General features: G+C 39.3%; 2 protein-coding genes across 2 annotated transcripts in view; one reads left to right on the top strand and one right to left on the bottom strand.

The window, feature by feature from the left end:
- The window catches only part of LOC109420928 (adenylate cyclase type 10-like), a 78,866-nt gene that overhangs the window by 42,305 nt on the left and 17,717 nt on the right, over positions 1 to 18,844 (top strand). The window contains exons 4-10 of the mRNA XM_062850628.1: positions 16,139 to 16,564; positions 16,625 to 16,831; positions 16,895 to 17,114; positions 17,266 to 17,697; positions 17,761 to 18,046; positions 18,175 to 18,417; positions 18,549 to 18,817. Of these exons, the coding sequence (XP_062706612.1) occupies positions 16,139 to 16,564; positions 16,625 to 16,831; positions 16,895 to 17,114; positions 17,266 to 17,697; positions 17,761 to 18,046; positions 18,175 to 18,417; positions 18,549 to 18,817 (2,083 nt within the window). The remainder of the gene's footprint in view (positions 1 to 16,138; positions 16,565 to 16,624; positions 16,832 to 16,894; positions 17,115 to 17,265; positions 17,698 to 17,760; positions 18,047 to 18,174; positions 18,418 to 18,548; positions 18,818 to 18,844) is intronic.
- On the bottom strand, positions 660 to 9,175 carry LOC109420926 (juvenile hormone epoxide hydrolase 1). The gene is made up of 3 exons (XM_019695398.3): positions 9,026 to 9,175; positions 1,434 to 2,194; positions 660 to 1,372 (listed from the first exon to the last, which is right to left on the bottom strand). Exons 2-3 carry the CDS (start codon positions 2,182 to 2,184, stop codon positions 747 to 749), a joined length of 1,377 nt encoding a protein of 458 aa, XP_019550943.3. The 5' UTR covers positions 2,185 to 2,194; positions 9,026 to 9,175; the 3' UTR covers positions 660 to 746.

The following is an 18,844-nucleotide window of genomic DNA, read 5'->3' as shown; positions in this document are numbered from 1 at the left end:
TCTAGGAGCATAGAGGGAAAATTACTGATATAACCCTTGGATATACTTTTCAGACACCCGTGAAAAACTGCTGGAATCCTGAGAAGAATGCCGGAAAAACTTCGGAAGGAATTCTGGAAACAAATCTTGGTTGAAACTGTAGGAAAAAATCTGTAGATAAATTAAAGGTCTAGTTACGGAAGAAACAATGGGATAAATCCAGAAAAATACTTCGATAGAATGTAAACTTTGAACAATCGCGTCTTCGACCACGCTGTGTACCATGCATTTTTATGGTGCGTGTACTCAGTACACGACGGGACCGCACCCGTGTTAAAGAGGAAATTGCGATAGAAATTCAGGATCAATCCCAGAAGTATTCAGAGAATAATGCTGTACAAAATTTCGGGACAAATTTCAGATAGATTTAGATTTCCAAGAAAATTTCTTAACAAATCCCTGAAGAAAATTATAATCTTAAAAAAGTTATTAAGAACACAAGTTTTTTGCAGAATTGACTAGTGTCTATCGGAATAACCAGGATTTTCCTCGTATACTTCTATCCACATAAAAATGAAAGATTGTATTAAGCGTAGACGTTGTCTAGACTTCCAGACTTCTTCTTCAACTAAAAAAATCCATGTTGTTTACGAACGATCGCTAATTGAAAACAAGCAATTGAGTGTAATACTTTTATTTTTTGATACAAAAAACCACCGCTAACAATCTATAATACACTAATAGTGATCCCAAAGCTGCACTTAACATCATTGTTCAACTTTCTTAACGAACTCTACCAGGTCCTTGTACAGCACATTAGGTAACTGCATTGCGGCAAAGTGACCTCCATCGTCGAAGTGGTTGCTCTGAATCAAGTTGGTGAAGTGATCCCGCAGGGCCCAATCAAGTGTGTGCATTAGTTCGTACTTAAACTTGGCACAAGCTGCCGGGACCCGGGTCGGAATGCGATCAATGGCCAGAGCGAATTCGCTGGCACTGAACGCTTCGTAGTAGATCCGTTGCGAAGTGGTGATGGAATCGGTCAGATAGTAGACCATAATGTTATCCAGCAGACTGTCCAGCGTGAAGTACTTTTCCAGCCCACCGTCAGCCAGCTGCCGGTACGAGGGATTGGTCCAAGTGGAGAACTTTTCTATGATGTAAGCCGCAAGACCCACTGGGTTGCCGACGAGGGCCGTTCCGATGGTGTCCGGTTTGGTTGCCTGGATGTGCATGTAGCCGGACTCGGCCAAGATGTACATGAACTTCGGTCCTGCCGGGTAGTAGTATTCAACGTATTTCGCATCAATGAATGTCGATGGCGCAAAACTAGCGACGATGGATTTCAAGATGGCTTTCAGGCCCTGCACGCCACACATGTTTAAGTGAACTCCTGTTGGATGGGAAGAAAAATATCAGTTTTTAATCATACTTTCGAGAAGTATCGATCTTACCGTAGACATTGTCCTGGTACAAAGTGGAAATTAAATTGGCAATGAGCGATCCCCAGTCGCCTCCCTGGACGTAGAATTTCTTATGCCCTACACGATCCATAAGGTTTTTCATGATGACGGCAATTCTGGACGGACTGAGTCCTTGCTTGGAAGCACCTTGGGACCAACCGTAGCCGGGTAAACTTGGGACAACCACTTCAAACACAAAGTCCTTATCGTCGGATTTGGTCGTCAGCTTTGGGATGACATCGTAGAACTCGCGGACCGAACCGGGCCATCCGTGCAACAGCAGCAGTGGAAGCACTTTCGTACCTGCAGGGACCTTCGGCTTGACATGGATGAAGTGTATATTCAAACCCTGGATTTGAGTTTTGAAGTGAGGAAATTGGTTCAGGAACGCTTCCCGTTCCGTCCATTTGTTCAGATAACTCGTTTTCCAGTATTTCAAAATTTCCTGTAGCCGGTTGCTGTTGAAGCCATACTCAAAGGCTGTTCCCTCGAGGGGCTTTACCAGCGTTGGGGTATCGTTCAGCTTGGAGCGCAGCTTTTCGATCACTTCCGGCGAATACGTCACTTTGAAGGGTTTGATGGCGGGGTCTTCTTTGTACTGTCTGACATCACCGGGACCCCAGTACTCTTTGGGGTCCAGCGTTGGAACCGGGAGTGGCCCGGTTGCATCTCTGAACTGCTTGTAGCCAATGGCCACCAGCAATGTTGCTGCTACGAACAGAACGCGACCGCAGAATCCCATGATGGAGAATCTGTAGAAAAATAAAAAAGAATCAAACATTCAAGTAATGGAGATCGGAAGGTAGTAATCGTGTGTCTGAACATTGACAAATCAGATAACAAATAATAAAAAATAATAGTGAATAATGCGATTGATGGTTAAGATTTCAGTCTAGGCTAAAATTTCTAAACAATCCTGGAAACTGTATTGAAAATAAATTTAAAATTTTTATATATGAGAAAGGAATTCACCACAGCAAGGAAAAGTAGCACGAAGAGATTGCGATAAATGAAGAGCTGAAAAGCATGGCTCATAACGATAGGTGGAAGTTTTATGCAACTGCCAATTGTATACCGGATAGAGAATTTGCTGTCACAAAAGCAAAATTCTTCTTGGCGTAACTTCACTACTGGGACAAAATCTGCTTCTGAACATAGTGTTCCATGAGACTTTCACAGTTAATAAATGATCTAATTGGATCGGAATCTAATCAGGCAATGTTTGGAATTTTTCTACCCATTTCTAGGATCTGTATTATTTAATTATGGTGATTTATTTATGCAGTCGAGATAACAGACGGGCTTGGTGGTCTAGTGGCTACCGCTTCTGATTTATATGCAGAAGGTCCTGGGTTCAATCCCTGGCCCGTCCCTTTCCTCCTACTTTGTATCTTTCTATATACTTTCTCTCTGCTCTCTACATATACAACTCATGTATATAAACATGTTCATAGCCGTCGCTAGAACAGAAACGGGTTGTAAAAGCCGTTTCCCTTCCTTCCAAACTTTCACAGCACAGTGGTCACAATCCTATTAGAAATATATTATAAAATTAAAAATAATATATAAAAATCCAATCCTATTAGAAAACGCCTACAAGTTATGCAATCAAGCGAACTGTGCCGCACATCTTCAAAAATAATAAAAACACACAATCCTATCACCTTACACGTATCCACACACCAATGTGTGAACCTTCTGCCAACCAATACCCACCAACACTCCAACATCCGCATGAATTTGTGCTGGCGCAGAGGTATATTCGGCCAGATGTGGATACAAACGATTGCAATCATCACTTCCTTACCCCTTCCCCACATTGACCTGCAACCTGACGTGGCAGGCGCCATTGTCGCCTAAAAATAGAAGATCACCAACGCTCACCAGTGTTGCCACATTTTTATCTGTACCGGATGCTCAAAAATCTTTTTTATCTGTACCAGACATTCGAAAAATCTGTACCCAAAATCTGTACCAAATTTGTACCACATTTGATTTAAAATCGCTTAAAATACACAAAAAAAGAATGAAAACCACTTAATTTGAGTATACTGTTACCAATTTTTGCACTTTAAAAACGAAAATATCAGTATTAAAATTGTTTTAAATTTGAATTTTAATGATTTTTCTCAATTTCAAAAAATCTGTACCATTCTGTACCTTTTGCTGAAAATCTGTAATCTGTACCGTACAGAATCTGTCCCAAAAAGTTGGAAAAAATCTGTACTTTTACAGAATAATCTGTACCTGTGGCAACACTGGCTCACACACTGAAGATGCCTGCTAGTCCCCGGCAGTTATTCTCATTGGTCCTTGTGTGAGTGTAGCTGGTCTGGCGATACTGGAGTAGCATCCACGGGCGGTCAATCAAGCTCAAGCTCAAGCTTTATTTATGCAGTCGAGATAAATTAGTTTAACGTCGTGATGATGAAACAACACTTTTGCTAGAAACTAGACCAATACAAATTTCTAAAAAAAATATTCTCTTACAATTTATAGAAAAATGCTTTTAGTTCTGGAGGAAATTACATGCAAAGCTCCTGGAGTCTTATTTTGGTTGATCCTGTGGATTTTCTGGTCGGAGTATTATAAAAAATCAGGTAGAGTTTCCCAAAGCTTTGCCACATTTTAGCTTGTAAATATGATTAAACTCTTAGATATTTTTTCATGAATTAAAAATTTTAATGGTTTCTGGTGAGAGTGAAGAATTGGCAATAGTTAAAACTCACGAATAAAAAAAAATTTAAAAAAAAAGGTTTCTGGTGAATCCCATACAATTTCAGAGAGAACCTCTGAATGGTTTTTAGTTTAGTTTTCAAAGAAATCCATGAAGACATCTACTAGAACATTTATTCTTGGTGTATTATTTTTGAAGAAATGGGCATATGTAGCCGAGTGTTTGATGAATACAAATGCTTTAGAGAGAAATTTCCATGTGGCTGAAAGTCTCTATAATAAAGACTAAACAATCAATCAATCAAATCAAATTTCCCATTTAAATCAGTATTTTTGAAGAGTTGCTGGTAAATTTTTGAAGAATTTTGTGTAAGGTAATTGCTGGCAGACTTTTATACTGAAATTTCTTTTTGGATCTCTTAAAAAGACACTCCACCGTCTTCAACCAGAGAATGCACAGACTGAAGTGATCACTAACATGAGACAACGGACAACATTCGAAACACCCAGTTGTCCAGTGGAAAATTTTCGTTTGACAAAAGGTTTTCACCGACTGGAGTAGGAATCAAACTTGAACTTTTGATGAGTTCAGTGAAGACGTTCAACATTTTTCGGTAATCCTGTAGAATTTCTTAAAAAAAATTTTTTATTAAATTTTAATCAAATAAGACAACAGTGTTTGATGATTGCAAACAATTTGGAGAACATATCCAGTTCACGTTCAAAATCAAAGTATTTGGAGGAATTTATGTCCAAACGGGTAAAGAGGTATTTGTGAATTATTTATCCATGTGTCTATTACGCCGCGTATCTGGGATCGAATTCCACAGCAGACAAATTCACAAAATGGGTGTTCTTCCTTCGGCTGGGAGTGCTAAACACCAACTGAGTTTCTGGATAAGTATTAAGTAATGGTAGAATTTCAAGTAACATTTAGAACAAACGTTAAATGTGAATTTCTTTGAGGCTACGGTGAGATTCCTAAATAAATTCCGAAAAGAATGTTGAATATTTTTATGATGATATTCATATTGTGACATCCATGCTCTTTAAGGAAATTGTGCACACGAAACATGAATTATACGACCTTTTCGCTACATTTTATTTAAAATTACATGGGAATTTTTACTTCGTTGCGGTTCTCACGGCTATCTTTTAGAAACTATACAAGCAATTACATATTTTTCAGGAATGTAGCCAGAAGTAATACTGGCATTTCCTTTGTATATTTCCCAAAGAATTCTCGCACTATAGATTTTTTTTCTGAAATTTTGTTAAAAGTATACTTTGGAAAAATATTCTCTATGAATCTGTTGAGTATTACGTCAGACATTTTTCTAAACTTTTGGATCTCCATCTATTTTTAATCCCAAAATAAATCAAAAATACTTGACGTGTAAGAATTTGGACATCACTTTTTAAATCAGAGACCCCAGATTTAGTTGGTATGGGTATTTTCAACACAAACGAACATTGATCACTGACATGATCAATGTTACCCCAAATCAACAAAATCAAAAATTAGTCTAAAAAACCTATTTAAACATGTTTTAAAATATCACAATACTTTTTCGAGTAGCTTAACAGATACTCAGAGGGCCAGTACTTGTTTTAAAAATATAAAACATGTAAGGGTTGCTTCAGCAACAGAATTATTCAAGAAATTTTGATCAATTAAGGTACCCAGGATATTTTATAAAAACATGAAAAAAGACAAACAATAGCTCAATTTTGTTTGCGATTACTTATAGAGCACTCATAGATATTATTACAGCTTGTTTTCTAAAGGTGCGTTTTGCCCCAACCAATGGAGTGCATATTGTCCCAAATCAATAGCAAAAAATAAAATAGTTTAAAACATATAATTTACGTAGATTACTGTTTAAGTTATTTTTCCTATTCTTAGCATTACCCTCAATGAACTGAATAAACACAACAGCATTAGATGTTTGGTCGGTTTTCACCATCAAATCATTCGACAAACGATCGGGAAAATTACATCAGAATCGTGCTTTTCAATTTTATTCATTTTTCTCACTAATTACGTAACGCAGATATGTAAAATTTTCCAGATGCTCATTTATTAAGACGTTCTATTAGACTGATAAGGTTTCAAAGCTCTAAAACGGATAACCCCTGAAAAACAAAGGGGGTGCGTTTTGTCTCGACAGTGCGTATTACCTCAGATGCCCCTAAGGTATAACGGGTGTTTGAGTATGTCCACCATAAAAACAAGTGAATTGTTTCTTTATCCACATGTATACGCAGATTTAGCAATGGACGAAGTATGTTATTTTTGATCGGAATTTACTCAAAATAGCAATTTTAAACTGTAAATTGTAGTCGATTCGGGGCAAAATGGACACTGGCCATTACGAATGGATGTACGCGCATTGCATATTGTTAGGGGAATTAGGGGCATAATGGACACCCCTATTTTTTGCCGAAACCGTTCACTTTTATGTAATACTTATATGTTAAGGAACAAGTCATGGTTCTATTTTTCAAAAGTACCATTTATATTGCTCCAAAATAACAAAAATATCATTGAAATTGAAATATGTTTTTCATATGACGAAATTCTTATAATTTCGAAGCAGCATCAAATAAGATTTTTTTGCAATTTCTCATCGTAATAGGCTGTTTTACCTTACGCAAATCTGACAGGAAAAGGCCTTCTTTCCCACACCTAATTAACAGTGCTGTAATGGTTCATTACAGCACTGATTTGCGTTGCGTAATGAACCTTTACAGCACTGTTTTCAGTTTTGGTCAACTTCTTGATGTTTTCTGAACGCAGTTTTGAAAAATTGTGACAACTGCACAGTATAACCTATTATGATCAGATTTTCTTAAACATTGGCTATGAACATCAGTGTGCAGTTTGATGAAAAAGTTTTGTTGAAAACTATCCTCAAGGGTAATTTATGAAATTGCAAAAAACGTTGTACGCAACTCGGTGCAGAACTTGATTTTTCCAGCACTCGTCGTAATTATCCAACTCGGCAAGCCTCGTTGGATAAATGTACGACTCGTGCTGTAAAAATCGTCATTCTGCACCTTGTTGCGTAAACTACTATTACGAGTGTTGGAGTGTGACCACCATAAAAACAAGTGAATTGTTACCTTATCTTCATGTATACGCAGATTTAAAAATGGATGAAGTATTTTATTTTTGATCAGAATTTACTTGAAACAGCAAATTGATTATTGTGGGCGAAATGAACACTGGCAATTACGAATAGATGTACGCGCATTGCATACTGTTATGCGTTTTAGAGAGCTTGGAAAAAATCAATCCGATTATTTTACCCTAAAGTTTATTTAATTAACTTTGATGTTATGTAAACTCGTCTAAGATGGAGTATTATATCTGTGGTATTGATCTCCGTTGGCAAATTACTTAACTAGTCGATGTAATCAAAGAATTAGCATAAAATAGGCAGGGGTGTCCATTATGCCCTGATTGGTGTCCATTTCGCCCGTACCTTTCCTGCCAGCCCTTAAAAACATAGGTCACACAATTAAGACATTCTACCTGCTGTAAATGATTGAGATACGTAGGAAACAAGCTAAAGTTGTTGAATTTAATTGCTTCTTGGTGAAATAATATCGTTACTACATTTAGTTAATCGCTTAAATCACGTAAGCGCAGTTTTTGTTTTTTTACTACGAATGCAGTGACTGAGCTAAATATTGCTTCATATAAACACATTTTAGTGTCAAAATGGTACTGTACAAAGTTTCTAACCCGCGTTTTGACATGGTAACAATCCATTAGTGTTGTATTGGTGAAATTAAAGTGAAATTGTCATACCATTCCATTTGTAATATGGAAATAATGAAAAAATATTCGAAGGCCCACGGTGAATGGAGCCCCCGGACGGTACATTCCTATACATGCGACAGTTATGCCTGGTTTACATGGAGCAAGTGACTTGATTCAAGTCAATGGAAAATGCTCAATTGAATGCGAATTGAACGTGTAAACACCAGCGTTCATCTCGGTTGAGCAACTGACTTGACTGGAACGAAAGTTGAACATGTTCAACTTTTTTGTTCAAGTGAAACGAACTCATCTCACTTGCCCCGTCTGAACACGCGATTCATGTGAGTTGAATTCAAGTCAACTGTCAAATGAGCTGAATTCAATTCAGTTCGCTTACGCATCGCAAGAGTTGAACAATGTAAACACTTGCTTCAAATGAGATGCATTCAAGAGCTTGCAAGTGGACACTCAAGTCATTTGCTCAGTCTAAACACGTCATTCCATTGGATTGAACATGTTCGAGAAGTTTGCAAGTCAGATGCTCATCTCAGTTGAACAGTCTAAACCAGGCATTATGCGTAAAACGAAGCTATGCAACATATCAGAGCTAGAACTAACCCTTATTTTGAATATTGTGTCGCCCAAAACATTTTCAGATTCGGCTGATCTAGACACAACAGAAACTATTTATCAATTCCGATCGAATTCCGATTACGCAACGACAAATCCATTCGAAATAATGTAAACTCACTCTTTATCATCACACCATAGCACGGTTGTGCAGTGGGGTTCAACTGTAACCGTTTGTTCAGACGGTGCAACGATAAAATTTTTGATTTCTCATGCTGAAGATTAAACATGGAATGCAGAAACGACAATTAATTTGTTGTTCCTTTATAAATTTCTGATGCACCGCCACAATTGGTATGCTTAAATAATTCCCAGGAGAAATAATTATAGACCATTTGTTGAAATCTATCAACTCGTAATGAATGTTAGAAGTCTCTAATCATATCTAACCAAAATGGAGGTAGTGGCTAGGCCACCACACTGTGAAAGATTGTTTATTTTAACTGCATGTATCCCGTATTCGCACTAGTTTAATACGATTTTTTATTTAAATGATCTCATCACTCACCTTTTGACTTGTGATTTTTTATCGTTGGTTAATTTTCTGCACACAAAAAAAAAATCCCTGCTTCAAGTATGGAAACAAGCTATACACTCGCCCGTCTAAACGTGCGCTCTTTCTATCCGGGACTGGCTGGAAACGCAGCTGCTTGTTGCAGGTCTACCCGATTTTTTTTTGTGATTGTTGTTGGGATTGTTAGCTTGCCGGTATTTTTATTTCCTTCGGATTTGTATTTGTATGACCGACCGGCGGTGCGGTGGCTCTCATACGATGATATGGCATGATGTTCCCACCGTGTATTAACACGACAACGAGACACACTGCGCGGGGTTTCGTATCTTATCACTTATTGTTGTTGGTATGTTCCAGCCAAATAGGTTGGTATTTGATCCCAGTGGATCAATATAAGATATCTTTGCGTGCTTCGAGATGTGTTATTATAGGCAAATTTGTCTCTCTAGCTGATGGTGTTAGTATAAGGCGTGAACTGCTTCTTTTGAATGGGGAATGCCGGTTATGTGAGTTTGTGGGGTCCACGCTCTTTAAGTTATGAAATGAATTCTATCAACTGATTAACTGTTGAAAGCTCATATATGACGATTCTTGAATAATCACGAAAACATAGGAGACGATGATCGGGCGATATTTTGAAGGATGCCATGTGAGTCTCTTGCCTTTTTTGGATCACGCTTCCCTATCTAATTAGGGTAGAACAGAGTAGAACAACCCATTTATTGACCTTCCTTGTGCATTAGACTAATTTTTTATCCAAAGGTTAAAAATATTTCATGTGTCCTCATGTGTAATATGTTAATCTTCCGTAACTCCGAGATTCTTTAACGTGTTGTGCAAAATACAAATCGAGGCAGTAAATATGAATTCGCCGAAGACTATTTTTGCATGGAGATATGCCTTTTATCAGTACACAGCAGTGATTTGTTATGCCCAAAATTGGCCATCAAAAATTTCATTTTCTCTCTGACGATATTAGACTAAAAACGTTGTTAAACTTTTCAGTCAACAAAACATGGTTGTCTTTCAATCTCAAAAATCGAAAATATATGGAAAGAGCTCACCAAACCATTATAATAAAATGTTTTTTCACTTCCACGATTGTTTACACATATTATTCAAGGTGTTTAATTAGTTTAGTTTTTCAGTTCATTCAAGAATGATATTTTAAATTTTTAGATTGAAAATTAGCTAATGTAAAATAACACTTAAATACCTGAAATAAATCAATTAGTGAAATTGTTTGAATTTATTGTCAATTGCTACTAAATCCAAACAGAAATACAAAACAATTATTGCCAATTGATTGATTGATTGATTGATTGATTTGTCTTTATTAAAGAGACTTTCAGCCCTTGGCTGGTTCGTCTCTTTGCCAATTGATGTTATCAAACCGCGAGTTTTATTATAATTTATATTGTAGCCTTGTTAGCTCAAAAATGAAGAATCTGTTCAACAACAGTAGTTTTATTTAGAAGTCTCATAGGACATATAAACAAAATCTAGAGATTTTTGTTCTACTTTTCATAAATGTATGTAAGTGCCATTATTTACTAGTAAATTTCTCGATTTTTCTCTGGCTATGCAAGCCAAATAGAAATTACAGTGTTTAAATGCTTTGACATCCATGTAGCAAAAGCTGATTGAAACTAGTACAGGGATGTATCGTTTTTTGTCAACATAGTTTGCGATTTTCGGTTGCCAAAAACGAAATATTTTTTTTTTTTGATAAAATATTTTGTAGTTCTTCAACAAGCGCTGAAAGTGTCACTACAAAACACATTCCTGTGATATTATGCAGTTTACTACAAAATATAATTGTTCGTTAACGTTTTTCAGCATTTCTTAGTTGCACAGTTAACATTTTACAGTTACAGATTCATATAGAAGTTTCCCCTGGGATATTCTTGAGATCACGTGGAACTCATCTAGGTTAGCTTATAGGGTATCGCGCCACTTGGGCGGTGGCTTCTATATTCGTCTGTTTTCCACCTTAACTCAGTCAATTTTGAGCCAATTGACTTGAAATGTTGTACACGGGTAGATACTATACCTATCTCACCGCATTCCAAAAATTGTGTCAATTAGTTCAAATTTGACTGAGTTATAGCGGAAAACAGACGATAATAGAAGCCACCGCCCAAGTGGCGCGATTCCCTATCGCTAGTTTATCTCTTGGAAAACAATGAGATTTTTTCGAGGAAAGAGGTTTTGACCCCTGATTTCTTCAGAAATTCTCTCTCGGATTAACGCAGATGATCCTTTTTAAAATTTCTTCTGAAATTTCTGCGGGGATTCTATTACAAATTCTACCAGGAATCGGAATGCTCCTCCTCCTCTTCTTGGCGTAACGTCCTCACTGGGACAAAGCCTGCTTCTCAGCTTAGTGTTCTATGAGCACTTCCACAGTTATTAACTGAGAGCTTCCTCTGCCAATGACCATTTTGCATGTGTATATCGTGTGGCAGGCACGAAGATACTCTATGCCCAAGGAAGTCAAGGAAATTTCCTTTACGAAAAGGTCCTGGACCGACCTTGAATCGAACCCGACACCCTCAGCATTGTCATGCTGAATACCCGTGCATTTGCCGCCTCGGCTATATGGGCCAGGAATCGGAATGCATAGGAAAAAAAAATCATTGCGGGTTTTACTAAATCCGTCCTCTTGAAATTCATCCAAGAATTGTTTTTTTAGATTCACCATGACTTTCCTTCCACAATCCCTACAGGAGTTCCTTCTCCGATTCCTGAATAAGTGTAGAATTAGCATCTAAAGTTAAAATACACCCTGGGCAAAGGCACAACCTTGTGATCAGCTTGATTGCTGTCAGGTCTCGGGGCTTAAATGTATCTTTACTCTACAGAGAAAGACGCACACTCGTGGTGCCAACAAGAACCGATACTTTTCGTGATCAAATCAAGAAGCGTTACGGTCCTTTTTTGTTGTTTTTGATATATTTGATTTCTATTTGCAGGAAGGAAGTTGATACACAATATGTCTCTCTATTTTTTGACATTATTAATCAAGCTCCCTAGCTTTGAAGACACAAGAACAAGAAGAACTAGCATAAACGGTTCACTGAAAATCAAGCACCATATCGTCAAACTTGTTCATTTTTGTGAAAATACGCAAAGGTATATAACGTTGACCATTTAATTAACAACACATTCTTTCACAGCTCAACACGCAAAATCAATCTCCCACCTTTCCTCATCCTTAAGGCCACGCAAAACTTAAAAGCCGCATGGCTAAAGAGGTTGCAATGCCTACTCCCAAATTCCACGGTGTATTATGGACGATGTGAGTCTTTTGACTTGCATTGGAGACTTGGCCCCATGATCCCCTTGTGCATCAATAAAATAAAATAAAATAAAAATTAGCATCTAAAGTTAAAATACACATAATTAAAACCTGAAAAAAAAGATTCCTGAATTTCCTTTGATATTCCCCCAGAATTCCCTTTCGAGATTCCTCCAAAAACTTTTCTAAAATTCCTTCAGGAGTATCTTCTGAGATTCTTTAAAGATATTCATCTGAAGGTACTTCCAGTAGATCCTCCTGCAAATCATCAAACTCCTGCAGGAATTCTTTCAAGAAATCGTCCAAAAGTCCCTTGGGGGAAACCGTCTGGATTGATGGGGTTCCCTGAGTAGTTTCTTCTGGGAATCCTTCTGGAATTCCTGGAGATTAAATTCCTAGATCCCAGATCAATTCCTCAGAGTAACTAATTCCTAACAGGCTCAACGCCTAAATTCCCTCACCATAAAGCTCTGAAGTATTTCCCAGGGGAAATTTCCAAAAGAGCTTGAGCATGCAGTGTTGGGAATACTCACTTGCAAAAGTTATACTCAGTTACTCACTTGCTTCTACCTCAGTTCAGAAGCATGCTATCAAAAACGATGTATGAAGGACATTTTTGAGTAAAATGAGAATAATTTTACTCACCTCGTGCTCACAGCTCTCTAACGACTTCTGTATACGTATGCGACCTCTACTTTATTCGGCAAACGTTTAGATAAAACTACAATATAAAAGTCCGTTAACCACCGTTTATTGAGAGCATGCTACTAAACTGAGATAGTAGCAAGTAAGTATAACTTTTTGCAAGTGAGTATTCCCAGCACTGTGAGCATGGACATTTTTTGGACAGGTAAAGATCGTAAGATAAGCAAAGGGAAGCATTCGAAAACTGGATTGTTATCTTGTACCGTAAAAACAAGTGGTTATTTTTTCGCAAATTTATCTCTCAATTAAACACACACTGTGTCTTCGAAATTTAAGTTTTTTCGTCTATTTCAGACATACCAGCCGATTGGTATAGCCGGTAAATGGCAAACAAATTCTCTGTCGAATATGGAATTGCTCCAGGGGTTTCTGGAAGGATTCCTCCAGATCTTTCTCATGGGATTCCATCAGATATACCTTCTGGGTTTTCTCTTGGGTTTTCTCCAAGGATTCCTCAAGGAAATCCTCCAGGGGATTACCTTAAAGATTCCTTATGCTTTTGTTGTAGAAATATTGGTAGATTTCTTTAATGATTCCTCCAGAATTTACTACAGATATTCTTCTAGTTATTAATGCAAAGATTTGTCTAAGAATTCCTGCTAGAATCGCTCCTGAAGTTCGTGATAGGATGCCTTCTGGAATTGGCTGGTGTGGCTTCGTAGCTGTGTAGCTAGTGTCACCAAGCATTTAGTCACATCATGCTAAGGGGCGTGGGTTCGATTCCCACCGCAGCTGTTGGGAAAAGTTTTCGGCTGTGCCACTGGACGTTGCATGCTAGTCCGTTCTCTAGTGTCGTGCTTCCTTCAAAGAACGAATCGTTCACTGGAAGCATTAAACGTGTACGTGTTTTATTTATTTCCTATATATTTTATGATTTCTGTAGAGATTTCTCCACGGTTTTCTTGAGGAGTTTTTCCAGAGAGTTTTTCCGAGGATTCATTCTATGATTTCCCAATCATTCCTAGTGTGACTCTTCAAGTTATTCCTCCCAGGATTCCTTCAGAAACACCTCATGTGATTTTCCAGGGTTTTCTCAATAGATTCCTTTGCTGGGTGGCTCCGAAAAGTTGATCGATTTCAATAATTTGTGTTCTTGAAAATATAAAGTGTGGCTTTGTTATATCTTCCTCCAGAGATTTTGAAAGATTCCTTCCGTGATTTTTTCTAGAACTTTGTTACTGGTATTCTTTCAATTATTCCTGCTTGGATCCTCTAGGAATGGCTATTTGAGTTGATGCGGGTGTCTCTGAAAGGATTTTTCAGGAATTCCTCATCAGATTCCTCAAGATATACCATCCAGTGATTTCTGCAGATATTTTTCTAAGCAAGGCATCATTTCCCAAGCGGAGAAAAAATTAACGAATGAATATCTTTATTATCGAGTCTTTCAGCCAGTTCAGGGTTGCGTTGCGTTGCGTTGCGTGGTAACGGAGTAATTCGTAGATTGCATACTGAAAGTTGTCATGTTTAACTTTGATACTCCTATTCTAATTGCTTATGGAATGCTATTTGGGAAGGAACAGCTATCCAATTAGAGGTTGAAGCAAAAACGACATGAGAACTTCCATTGCCGGCCACGCCCATCTTATCCGTTACGAGGAAAGGAAAGGATGTGATGATATGACACCTACCCTCTAAAATTGGCTTTTCGGTCCGGAAAATTATGAGCGGGGTGATTCTATTACATCCGACGTTTCGGCCCTTGGTTTGGGCCTTCTTCAGGGAGGTTATAGGGGTACCGCTACTTGTATGTCGCCGGTTGCTTGGCGTACAAGTAGCGGTACCCCTATAACCTCCCTGAAGAAGGCCCAAACCAAGGGCCGAAACGTCGGATGTAATAGAATCACCCCGCTCATAATTTTCCGGACCGAAAAGCCAATTTTAGAGGGGTAAATTCTGCCTATCAGTCGGTCGTTTCCACAATTATGACACCTACTTTATGAAAGGCCAGCGACTCACCGGCGCCCCCATAGGTGTCAAGGAGTTGGATATTTGGAATGGGTTGATTTGGGAATCACTATAAGGGGCTGTCCATAAACCACGTGGTCATTTTTTTGGGACTTTTCAACCCCCCCCCCCCCCCACGTGGTCATTTGTCCATACAATTTTTTTTATTTGTCCATACAAAATGGTCATTGGCCGAACCCCCCCCCCCCCCCTCATGACCACGTGGTTTATGGACAGCCCAGCAAGTGATGCAACAAGATTCAGAGTGTGTAAGTGTAGATCATGTAAATGTGTTGATGTGAGTGTAAGTGTTTAGTATATTTGAACCCAAACGTTGGGAGTGACGTAGCTAAGAGATTTTGTCACTCCATGCGCCTCGTTGCTTCAGGGATTGGACACAGGCATTTTCACTGTGTCCTGGCTAACAAGCCTAGGCTTAAGCGCCATTGGTCGCTCTCTGAAACGAAAAGAAACACGTTTTGTGGATGGGAAGGGATAGTAGGGTATGGATGATATCTATTTATCGAGGTGCCAGCGACTCACCGACGCCCTCGTAAATAGAAAGGAGTTGGGAGGTTGATACAGGAATGGTCTGGAATTAAGTATGAGTTATGCCACTGGATTATTATAAATTTATATATGTAGTTTGATATATTAAAAAAGTCTCTTTAAATGATTGCATTTATGTATATATCACAGTATGGTAACAAAGCGCTTACTGAATGAAGCAGAACAATTCGCAATAGGCATGTTAGCGTCACATACAGATCGCGCCCTCCTAAGCCACTTCAACAACACATTCACACACACACACACTCACACACACACACACACCATGACACACACACACTGGCTACTTATCTGACTTCTGGCGCGGAATGAAGCTGCTCCAGGGAGAACAGGATGACGATAAAAAGCATGGAGTTCAATGTTCTTATTCCAGTTCTAGTTGATATGTCAAGTACAACTAGAACATGTAATAATTCTGCAGTAGCTGGAAATAATCACAGAACATTTCTTGCATTAAAGCACAATTCACTTGGAACTCCCATTTTTATTCTTGTTCCTCCACTAATGTTTGTACATGAACAACCCCCCCCCCTCCTGCCCCTCATTCGTTGCTATTTTATCAAAATTCCCTTCTTCAATTTCAGGCTTCACGGATCTCTCGGAGAAATTCAACCAACCGGGCAAAGGGGGAGCTTCCAAGCTATCTCAGGTCCTGAACGCCTACCTGGGTGCCATGGTTCAGGAGATCCTCTCACACGGCGGTGACATTCTGAAATTTTCCGGTGATGCCTTCCTGGTGCTGTTCAAGGAAACGTCTTCGGTATCGTTGCAGGATGCCACGCACCGTGCCATCGATACGGCCATCATCATTCAGCGGTCGTTTGGGGCGTACAAAACCGAAGTGGGCGTCACGCTGAGGGTGAAGATTGCCATTTCGGCCGGTGAGGTTTACTTTTCTCTGATCGGGACGGAGGATTTCTCACATTACGTGGTCATTGGGCAACCCGTATGGAAGGTTAAGATTGCCGAAAAGGTTGCCGTAGCCGGTGATATCATTGTGAATCATTTGGGTAAGTAGAGGGGGGGATGGTTTTACGGGATTAACAAATATGATCCATGGGTCCGTTTAGCATGGAACTACATCCATCCGAATGAGTACATTTCCGAACAGTGCGACGACAAGGTACATTTTCGGATCAAAGGGTTCACCAGTAACTGGCGATCGGCACAACGGTTGAACATTTTCGATCTGCTACACGAGAACGAACTGGAAGATGATGATGATTCGAGGGTGGTGGCCGGTGAAGAAATGAAGTTGGACAGTGAAACTCTGGGGAGTAAGTTGTATTTCAAGAAAATATTTACTAAAATGTATCGATTCTGACTGCAGTTATTTTCAGTTCGACCAAGTTTGAAGCACGTTGCCACTAAAACTCTAACCACCTCGTTGAGGCGGTTCATGATTAAACCGATTTTGAATGCCATTGACACGCAAGAACCGTTGGAGTTTCTCACAGAAATGCGTCAGATTGTGACAGTGTTTCTAAACATTGTATTAAGGACGAAGGACATGCTGGTGGTCATCGAGGAGATCAACTCAATTTTTACTTCACTGTGCACGTAAGGATTATTTACTTTTTGTGATTGGTTAGCTGCGAGAATTCGATGATAGAAGTTCAAGTGGTTTTTATAGCTAGTATACTTAGTTTTTCAGTGATATTTGAGATCGATATCTGGGTCTATTTGACGTGCCTCTTTGTTCTTTATCCAGACTGGTCGAAAGCTATGAAGGCACCGTCAACAAGGTATCCCTTTTCGACAAGGACGTTATGTTTCTGATAATTTTCGGTCTCCGGGGATACAAACACGATTTGGACAGTCAAATCGCCTTGCGATGTGCATCGGAAATCCGCGAACTGTATCGAACGAATCCCAAAGTTTTGTCCGCCTCGATTGGAGTTACAACGGGATCGACGTACTGCGGAGTGGTGGGACATTTCGTTCGTCGGGAGTACTCGGTGATCAGCGTCACGGTTAACAAGGCGGCCCGATTGATGATGGCCTATCCGAATAAGGTCACCTGTGATAAGGATACGTTCATGATGAGTAAACTGGATCCGATGCATTTTTTGCTCCAGGAAGCGATCGAGTTGAAGGGACTGCAAAATGTGGGGACGATTTATGAGTTCAAGGAAGTTATTCCGTGAGTTGTTGGATGAGACGTTAGAAATTTACATTGTATGATTGTATCTTATTCTGATTGAAGTGAACGCGAAATGATCAAACCGCAGGAGTACGATTATCCGATAGTAGGACGTGACGAAATACTCGAAGTTTTTCAAGAAATGCTAGACGATGGACTGTATCTTACGCAGACTATGAACGGAGACGACATCAGCAGAATCCAGGATTATACCAATCAAAGTTGTTTGCTGATTCGGGGTGAAGCTCAGATGGGGAAGACCCGTTTACTGAATGAATTGTTTCACATCTCGTTGAAGAATAAGAAAATCAGTTCGCTCAGATTGACGTTATCGATGCGGGATCTTAAGGTACGTATTTGTCAACCAGTTTTGATGTAATTATCTACTGATACTGGGTTACTGAATTAGATAACACCGTTCAACACTAGTTTGCGCTATTGAATGAAATTCACAATCACTCAACATGTTTATTTCAGAAAGCGTACTCCGCCGCATATCTGTATCTTTCCCGCCCTCTTGGTTTCACTGAAACCATCACAAGTATCACCCGAGAGAATCGCATCAAACAGTATCTAAGCGAATACCATCTTAATCCCCAACTGGCACTTCTCAACGACATTCTAGACGTAGAGTTTCCGAAAACGGAAATGCTGCGAATGATGAACGACACCGAACAGAACGAAATGAAACGTAAACTGTTCGATCTGCTTTGCCAAAAGGTAGGTCTATGTTCAACGTATCGACTCTAACCTGTACGCTTTCAGGCAAATCTAAACCGTTTCGCATCGCGGCTTGCCTAACTTTCGGGCGCATCGCCGTTCTCTTTTACGCACATCTTTTCTTCGCGTAGGCATTTCAAAACCTGTGGGTGCTGATCATCGACGATCTGGAATTCATGGACGACGAATCGTTGGAGTTGTTCGAGATTCTCTGGAAGATGCCGCAGGTCATTACGGTGCTGGCGTTGGGCTATCGTCGACGGCTGGCTGCCCCTTTCAAGCGGCTTTTTGACAACCCTCACGTGTGCCAGCTGAAGCTGACCCCAATCGATACGCTGCTGCACAAAGCGGTCACGTGTCAATTTTTGAATGTGAATGCTATTCCACTGGATTTGGAACGGTGAGTTATGCGGTGTTGGGGAGAAAT

Source organism: Aedes albopictus, chromosome 2 (genome assembly GCF_035046485.1).
Source record: "Aedes albopictus strain Foshan chromosome 2, AalbF5, whole genome shotgun sequence".
NCBI lineage: Eukaryota > Metazoa > Arthropoda > Insecta > Diptera > Culicidae > Aedes > Aedes albopictus.
Note: the sequence above shows the minus strand (reverse complement) of the source record. Positions and strands in the feature narration are given on the sequence as shown.